At 35.3% G+C, this 9,776-nt stretch overlaps 1 protein-coding gene across 1 annotated transcript in view; it reads left to right on the plus strand.

Moving 5' to 3' along the window:
* LOC124155804 (GPI transamidase component PIG-S) overlaps window positions 1-7,044 on the plus strand; it is a 33,760-nt gene extending 26,716 nt beyond the window's left edge. The window contains exons 9-10 of the mRNA XM_046529923.1: window positions 5,160-5,383; window positions 6,848-7,044. Coding sequence (XP_046385879.1) covers window positions 5,160-5,383; window positions 6,848-6,968 — 345 coding nt within the window. The 3' untranslated portion in view covers window positions 6,969-7,044. The remainder of the gene's footprint in view (window positions 1-5,159; window positions 5,384-6,847) is intronic.
* Window positions 7,045-9,776: the final 2,732 nt, after the last annotated feature.

The following is a 9,776-nucleotide window of genomic DNA, read 5'->3' on the forward strand; positions in this document are numbered from 1 at the left end:
GCACTTTTGATGGACCACAGTTGGAAGCGCTGATTTTTTAGCTACTTACGCCGGCGTAACTAGTTATGTTGACAAATTTTTCGCCGTAGTTCGTATAAACGAATGCCATTTGCTCCTAGGGACCGAGCCGAGGTTCGTAAATTCAAAAAATTTCGTATAATCGAAACTTCGTATAATCGAATAGCGCCATGTATTTAGCATAGGCTTTTCACCGGGACCGCAATATCACTTCGTATAATCGAAAACTTCGTAAAATCCTGCTTCGTAAAATCAAGAGTTTACTGTATATGTTATGCTGATCTATGCTCCTAGGTGACTGTAATCTAGTCTAGGGTTAACATTTGTCTTATGTTTTGCAAAGATAAGAAATATCTATGCTTAAAACTTCAAAATAATGGTGATTAATAAAATAAATTGCATTCATTACTCCCATTTGAGCCACTCCTGCGTACTTGTATACCTAAGCTTCCCATAAACAAACACCAATTCGAAATCGCTGGCGAACTGCCACCTTCACACCGAGAAAATCCGACACGATCAGATTTTTCTGCAACGACACAGTGAGCTGGTGACACGACGTAATCAATTATATATAAGACAGGCTCTGATTGGCTCTCGAGCCGTGACGTCAACGCAATGCCAAACTGTGAAGGCACCCTTTGGTAGCTGATTAAATAACTTTTCATGTGGGTGGGTTGACCCCTACACTGAATGTTTGAATTCATATGCCTGTGACTAAGTCTGGAGTGAGCTGTAACCTCGTGTATTCAAACAAACTGTATTAGTTGAGTCACTGGGAAGTTGAAGGTGGGCCAAAACTGACTTTATCTGATGTCAAATTTTCTCTGTCTGGAAAAGTTGTTGGGAGTTTTCAGGATTTCAGATCCAAAATTTTTTGAAAATCAGGCAAATCAGATTTTACTAACCACTGCTCCCTCAAGTTAAAATTTTATGAAAATTCTGGCGGAATAAGTGAACAAACACAGTTGGTGCACAAAGGTAAGGCAAGTTTTTTCCCTACTGCCTCCTGAACACATTGTTGTGCGGCTGAATGGAAGCTTAAAATATGGTTAGTTCAGCATTAATATTTGTGTCCCTCCAGTTTTAAGTCCATGTATTTCAAATATTTTATTTGATTAAGTATGAACAGTAAATTTATTTCTTTGCTTTCACATCTTTAAAACTTAACCAAACCAAGTGTCTAAATTCTTACTTGTGAAAATGCAAGGTTTTTTTCTTTATGTGTTGAGTCTTTTCGAGCCAAAATTTAAATGCTTTTTAAAATAGGATCTCTTATTTAATGGACAGACAAGAAAAAATTGCAGAGATTTCACATTCTTTGTATTTTTAAAAGTTTTATTCACTAATGCACCTTTGGTTTTCTACTCCTAATCCCATTAACTCTCGACCTTTACGTATGTTCTCACATCAGTGTTAGATCTTAAACGTGAAATGCTTTAAATAATCAATGTAAGAGTATAATATTTTCTCACATGAGAAAAATTTTATAAAATTCAATAATTAGAAAACATCATGTCAATGCATTCAGTAAAATCCTTCTCGGGCTAAAGCACTACTGTAAAAGACTTTTTTCTAGTGATGGGTCGGTTCGATTCCTCGATTCTTCGATTCCTCGATTCTCGACCAAGAACCAGAATCGAAAATGAGCACTTGCCAAGTTGAAAAATCGATTCCGATCCCAGTAGTACTTGAAAGTATAAATTTATATACGACCGCGTTTCAAACAGCCATTTGAATTTTCGCGCCACGTAATTGTAAGAAAAAAACACATCTTCTAGGGATGTGCGAGTACTCGAAAATTCGAGTCGAGTAGTTGATAGTCGTTTCGAGTAGCATTACGAATGTCGAGTCGAGTAGTTACGGTTACAGAGCTTTCGAGGCTAGTAAGTCCAGCAATATCCCGACAGGAAACGCTATCATGAAACTCATGTAATAATACAGTTTTTAATGCCGATAAGTCATTCTAATGCCTTGGCCTGGTAGTTTCAGTTTGCCGAATACACTGTAATTGTCGACGTGGGCGCCGAATACCTTTACGCCAGCTGCGGCGGCCGATCGTCTTCCGACCCGATGCACACTGGCCCGAAATCGAAAAAAGCTGGAATAAAGTCCAAAATGACCTTTTTGGGGATAGAGACTTGAAAATTAGCGTAAATACTCATGAATCATTACCAGACATAGATTTATATGCCATTTTACATAAATACGACCCTTTAGTGAGATACAGTGGCCCAAACATGACCAATTTTTCAATGCCACGCGACATATCATTTTTCCTCAAAAAATCTTTGAATTTATCCAGGTAATGTTGCGTTGGTATGAGATTTATGGAATAAAACACCCAATATTCCTTTGACCTGGTGCTTTGCCTATACTTTGGATGACTTTTGAAGATTTTGGCTCTCATGTGTCTGGTTTTACAACGCAAAATGGCTGACCCGTTTTTCTCGTGAAATTTGACATAAAGTAGACATTATCTTTCGTTTACGAAAAAAATGACTCGGAAAATTTGAACCACAATATAAAGTAGAGATTTCTAAAGAGTACTAAGTAGAAATCTTGGAAAAAAAAGTTGGCGACAAAGGACATAAGAGCGATTTTTGCAATCGCGCATCAAGGCTGAGCTACACGCCGCGGAACTCTGAGGCTCGGTAACTGAGGCAGATTTTTCAAAATTTTTTAAATCTTTAGTCTTGAAAATCGTCATTTAAAGCATGGATAATCGTCTTCATTGACTTAAAACACAAAACTGAGGATGTTAAAAAGGATTATGTACAGATTGACTTGACAATTTAGCGCATTACTCGAGTGAAAATACTGAGGATTGGATATTTTTCGAAACCATCCCGCGCATAAGAAATATGGCTCGGGTATTGAAGTAAAGTGAAGAGATTAAGACGTCATGCTTAAGAGAGAGAAAAATGAACTGTTTCTGTGAAAGGCAAAAACCGATACCCTTTCTCCCTTTCCATCTTCGGTGAGGTGAGTCGCGTGGAAAGGGGAGTTTTCACATCACAAGGCTCTTTTAGCCTTTTTTTTTTACTGCGTCCGTCCGATGTGATATTCATTTGTAGCGTTTAGATTCTTTCTTGAACTTAAAAAAACAAGAGTTTTTAAGGTTGATTAAATGACGTGAGAAGTATAGAATTTGTTTTGGCTCTACAAAACTAAAGCTTAGTTCTATAGTTCGTTCGCTTCGTCCACTTGAATTCCATGAAGATTCAAGATCCATAAAAATCGTTGATATAATTTTTAATAAAAATTCCAATGTTTCCGAAATCTCGATACTCGCGAGTAATTTTCAACTCGACTCGAGATCAAAAAGTGCTACTTGCACATCCCTATTATATTCCAAAGGAGCAAATGCAGACTAGGGAGACTATGGTCAATATACAGTGATGCATTTGGAAAAGTTCCCAAAGTCACCATGGCAAACACTGTTGAAGCTGAAGTGGAAGCTTAGTTATCAGAGATGAATGCACCACCAAATTCCTTCCCTGGGAAATACTGGAAGATTTGTATGTCCTATCCAAGGCTGAAAGTATTAGTGAAGAGGTTATTTGCCATACCGCCATCCACTGTGTTCAGTGAAAAACTTTTTAGTTCGGCAGGAAAAATATGTGATGTAAAACGAAACAGGCTTTATACCGACAGAGTGAAGATGCTTTGCTTTCTGAGCAAAAATTTAAAGTCTGTAAAAGGAGACTAAATTTGTGAGACATTATTGATAATGATAAGATATTTTCAATATAAGATAGGTATTATAGGAGATAATTTTATTTTAAATTTAAACATGAGTGCTAATATTATAAAGTAATACCTAAGAGGTAACACCACTTTTCAGGTATGTTCTGTTTTGACATTTAGCTATTATATTTTAATTACATAGTGATGATATGAAAGATGCTTTTGTCTACTGATTCTTTCACAGAGTAATATTTTTTAAGTGGTTGTCTTGTTGCCTATTTTTCTTGGAGTCTATGGTGTCAGAATCGATGGAATCGGTATAGGTAGAATCGGAATCGATAAAATTTTGGAATGGACCCATCACTACTTTTTTCAGGTGTTACAGTCAATGCAATTCAATAATGTGAGTTTAGATAACTCCAGGAGTGCTGAATAAAGAACGGTGCCAGAGCCTTTCAGGCTTAGCCTCAAATGACTGTTGAGGGCTCACAATGGCTTCAGACCTTGATACTCTGTGACCTGAATAATTAGCTGTAACACTTGAGCCCAAATGAGAAATTTGGATTGCAACCCACCTTTAAGTTTGTCCAAAATGCCGTGTGTCATGAAAGTAGTGAAGCTCTTCTCCATAGCAGTTAATTAAGTTGAAGGGTTACCAGTGAGAGGGCCCTCATACTGTTAAGCTTCGATTGCCTTTCTATCATACAAGTATCAAGTTCTCTGAATCAATGAACTTTGAACCAGGCTGACTAAATATAGGTAAAAGCAAGAACAATGGGCAATAACCTTGACAAGAAAGCTGCCCCGAGTGCTGATAAAAATATGCTGTGCATTATCTCTTGGAATGTGTAGGAAAGCCTTTGGTAACGGTGGATACTCATTAGGGTGGCTTAGAGATGGTTTATTTACATCTTCCCACGTTGGGGATTTCATTTAAATATACATAATTTAGAACGTGAAGGAAAATTCTGGGAAAAACTGTCGTGGATTCAAATTTGACATTGTCAAGTTTTAAAATATTCACAAGTGAAATTACTTATCTGAAGATTAAATTGTATTTTTGGTGTTGTACAGCCTGCATAAGCCTAAGCCTGCATAAAATATTAGGTCCCAGCCTAGCGATAGTTCAGCAGGCCATTTTGATATTGTATAACTAACCAAATAGGCCATTTTTTTTCAATAATTCTGACCGGGTCTTCATAATAATTCACATAAACTTCATTTATTCATACCCTTTATTTTCATTATTATTACTTATTATTTTGCCATAAAAATCAAGTTTGCTGACTACTTAAATATGGTCATTCAATGTTAGTGTGAAAAGGAGAAGTTAGAGCTTATATTTAAAATCAGATTGATGTGAATTGGATTAAGGGAATTCTTCGTATGAATAAACTAACTTGAGTTTTTGTTGTTGGTAAGTAATAATTTCCCTTCTTTTTATTTTCCAGTCTTTGTCTCAACTGTTGGCTGAAATAGGGAATATTGTAATACAAAATGATGTTGGGGCTAGTGTATGGGAAGCAACAGAAGGTGTGGAGAGAGCCACCAAGCTTCTTGCAGCTGGAGACCTACTTGCTGCATTTGCGGTTTCCCGTGATGCATTTGTGTCTGCTGAGAAAGCTTTCACAGATCAATCTCTTTTGGCCTTGCTGTATTTCCCAGATGACCAAAAGTAAGTTATTAAAGTAATAGAAGTTTTCTAATGAACTAATTTTATAGATTTACACATCTGTATTTTCAGTTTTGGAAGTACATATGTACATTAAAATCCTAATTAGCTGTGCAACTATTATCCAGGGTGCACATTATCTGTGTATGAATTTCACCCTTCTTCAATGCATGGATACAATAGGCTAATTATTTCCATTAAAATTCCCTTCGTGAAACACAATTATTTTCTATGTAGGCTAGAAAGGAATATGTCCAGCTTACTTGAAATTCAGCTCCAGTATTGCAGAATGTTTCAGAAAAAAACTACTAATTTTAGGAGATTTCTTTAGTGGACAACCAAATACAGATAAACTAAGAAAATGCTATCTTCTATCTTTAAATGTATTTTTCGTATCTATTGCAAATATGCAATTATTCCTGCAGCCTTGCGTGCAGCTGATTACAGCCCAAGGAAACTGGAGATTTTCGCTGCACTCAGGCATGAATGGTCCTGAGATTTTGTTTGTGTCCTAGCCTTGAGATACTTTTGGCTTAAAAGCTTTGGAATGAGGAGTTAAAAACTCAATGTGAAGTAGAAATGAAGAATGCTGCACAAGTTAGCTGTACATTTGCAACTTAAATGGGATAACTTTGCTGTTGATGCCTGTGTAGATTTTGTTAGGTTTAACTTTCTTCTCAAGCTGTGGCAGCATTGCAAGAAAGAGATCAGGAAAAGCAGTATTGCAAATGAAAGACATTGATGCACGTAATGGTGAGATTTTGTATTTTATGAAATAACTTGATTCCTGATCTTTGCACTAATGCATTCTTACTAAACCATTGTCAGTAAGTGGTGCATATAGAAGTGATAGTGAGCTGATATTCAGGTATGGCTTCCACTCCAAACTAGATTGGCATCGATGGAAATTCATTAAAGATTCAAGAAGTTGATTTTTCATTGAGCCTGAAGGACAAATGAGATGATGTTAATTGTAATGATGGATTTTTCATTCAATAGAATGGAAGTTGTAAACGTTGAGGGGACTGCAAAGAAAGATATAATATAAGATTGTTGGAATCCTCTCTCGGAGTGGTAGAGAAAAATAGTACATTTGTATGAGTTAGCTACACATTGAAGTGCCAAGTTGGAATGAGGTATGGGTTTCAGTTTTTGCTTCATAAATTATTGGGCACCTTCTTTCTATTCATCGTAACTATCTTCATTGATTCAGTAATGTCTAACTTTTATGGTATCTTTCTTTATTAAATATGTATTCTTAAAATGTTCGTGCAGTAGTATAGATTGGATTTAACATGGCATTATTAGTGGTTTTGGCTAGCTGTAATTTGACTTTTTGAAATTGTGTGTTAACTTTTATAGTCTGGCATTACAATGCCTTAATGGATAACATTGTATTTTTGAGTTGTTGATTTTAGGTCATACAAATAGGAACTAACTTTTAAAATACCTGTTCTCTTTTTACAGATATGCTGTTTACATTCCGCTGTTTTTACCTGTTATGATACCTGTTGTGTTTTCTATTAAAAATATTGTGCTTTGGTTTTCCAAAAAGTTGAAAGGTTCATCTAAAATTAAAGAAGAATAATTATGTATTGTTTGAATCAAATTTGATTTAAATTTATTTATACGATTTGTGTCTAAATAAATTTTTTTTCCTAAAAGCTTTTTGGGTAGTTAATTGTGAGTTATCACTCATTTCTGTTACTTTTATTGTGTAAAGGGTTGTTTCTTTCAATAAGATTTAAATCATTTTTTTTCATAAACTGAAAGTTCTAGATACATATTAAGCTTTATACATAGTTATCTTCCTTCCTCAGTCTGTGGATTTTGTTTCTGTCATGCTGCATACCATCTTCCTGAAGTCCCTTTTTAAAATGTGAGAAAGCTCTATTGAAGGGCATATTACCATTGAATCTATCTACATGCCTTGGTGTATTCCTTGATCTTCCCATTATTTGAAGTATCTGTTCCTCTAACTTCGTTTTTACCAATCCTAAACTTCTTTTTGTTCTATCCACTCCCTCTATCTCCTCATTATCTCCTCAATTAATTTAATTTCATTGCCCAGTATGAATAAAACTTCCTCTTCATAAGTAATTCCTCTCTGCAAGTTTGGAACCATATAAGTATGTATTTTAATTTTGATTCTCATATATTTTCCTTTAAAAAATTTATAGAAGTGTACAGCCTTAGTTTTCTTGTGGATTGATCCCCATGCTTTACATTTATTCTGTTTATTTAGTGACCTGTGTCTAGCGAATTAACATCTGATCATATGCCTACCTTGCTGGCTGAAACATCGATTCATACATACATATACTGATGGCTAAGTTCTAACAACACGTATCTCAAATTCGGCCGGTTTGAGACAGGTATCGTAAACAAGGTGTAATAACATTAAAAAAATAAAATACAGGCAAAAATAACTCTTTGTTTGAAAATGAATGCTTCTTTTTCAGTTTTATGAACTTTTGATTTTTAATTTCAGTGTGCTAGTAAAAAAATTGATCGTTCTTTTTCTCTCCTGAGAAGTTGCTATTTTTGAGACACGTGCTGTTAGAACTTAGCCATCGATATATTCTTCACAATCCCCCTTAACATCTCAGCACAGTTATTAAACAGCACTGGCCTATGGTCTTGTGTAATGACCCAGACTGAGAATGCCCACCTTTATTCTGTGTTTCTTCCCCCACTTGGGTAGTCTGAGAGGGACGAGGTACATGAAAATATACAGGGTATGAAGTATCTCCTGAAACTTTCTACTTGATTAGTGGCTTATAAGTAGTGATTTTGTTTCTCGAGATCGTTTTTAACATTATGAGGTGTGTTCATAGTTTTTAGTTTGGTGGAGGTTTACGTCAGTCCTGTCTCTGTATGGTTTATAGGGGAAATGCTAGTCCATATTCAAAGCTCCTCGATGGAGGGACATTACACTAATGGAGTCTGAGACTTGGCAACTGTGTGAGGACAGAAGTTTTGGCATCAGTTTTTTCAAGTAGTGTAAGCAAGAAAAAAAGTTAAGTCTCCATTCTCAATTTAATGATTGGGTGGCTGGGAAGGCATTGATATCTCTGAAAGGAGAGCGTGAGGCTGGCCAAGCAGCAGAGTGCTGGATAGGGGTGCCCTTGAGGAAATTCTTTCTAGTAGGAGCTGTCTTGCTCTTGCTTCTGTTGTGTAAAGTTCTCCTCTCTCCTTACCAGTTGCCAAGTTGAATTTTGACAACTTATTGTATTAGAATTGTAGATTTTTGAATTCACAAGGAATAATTTTTTTAAAGGTTTACATAGAGAATCATGGTTGTTCTTGTAGCTATTAGTTAGTAATACATGTACGCTATACATGTATGATTCTTTATTTGATCCTCTCTAAATCTGTGTAAATTTGTCCTAGCAAGATTCTCTTTGTAAATTTTTTGATATTTGAAGCTATTATGAGTTCCCATGAATATAGTGGTATAAAATTTTAATTTGAGAAATTGTTTGTCTCGCAGTGGAGAAATATTTTTGCTAACATTTCTTACCACTGTACTTGACCTATTAAGGTTAATCTGTATGCACAATTATTCTGGTCATTAACATTTTTTTGGAAAATTCCATTTCAATATTCTCCATGATCAGGCCTGGAGTGTTTACTTTCTACTTGTTTTCTATTAATACATGTATATTTTACAAAAATATTTGTTTTGGTTTAGGAGCAAGATTAACTACTCATTTATATAATAAAAATGAATCCAATGAAGACGCAAATAATAATAATAGTCATATAGGAATGACATAATTGTGCTGTAGAGTGACTGAAAATGAAGCAGATAGGCTTAGAATGCAAGGAGTTCGGGAACATTAAATACACCAATAACAAGCACGACGCAATGAAATTAATCGATTAAGACACAGTGCTCTTCTAATCTTGGATCAAGTAGCATTTAACTGCGATCGGGTGGTAGATTATTGTTTCATTAAATTAGTAGGTGTTGGGGGAATGAAAATCAGTTGTCAATATTGTAGGGTATTAAGATGCAGCGGTGAATCTACTGGATTATGTTGTGCTGGTGGAAAGGTAAAATTTTCGCAACTGGTGCCACCACCAGATCCATTACATTCATTAGTTTCTTGAATGGGAAATGATTCTAAACACTTTTTGGCCAACATTCAAAACCATGACAGTTGTTTTCAAATGACTTTGTCATCTTTTTATATTCAAACACCGATAAAAATGAAAAAAAAATGATTTATCAGAAAGCATTAATTTGATCAACTGTACTGTTACTAAGTTGTACTTAGCTTAAATGAAGATATTATATTCATTTGAATAGTGAGGAAGTTTTACTTAATAGCCACATTTAATGGTGATAGGCCAAAAATGGTACTGACCGAAAAAAAAAATTTAGAATAGG

Source organism: Ischnura elegans, chromosome 3 (assembly GCF_921293095.1).
Source record: "Ischnura elegans chromosome 3, ioIscEleg1.1, whole genome shotgun sequence".
Classification (NCBI taxonomy): domain Eukaryota; kingdom Metazoa; phylum Arthropoda; class Insecta; order Odonata; family Coenagrionidae; genus Ischnura; species Ischnura elegans.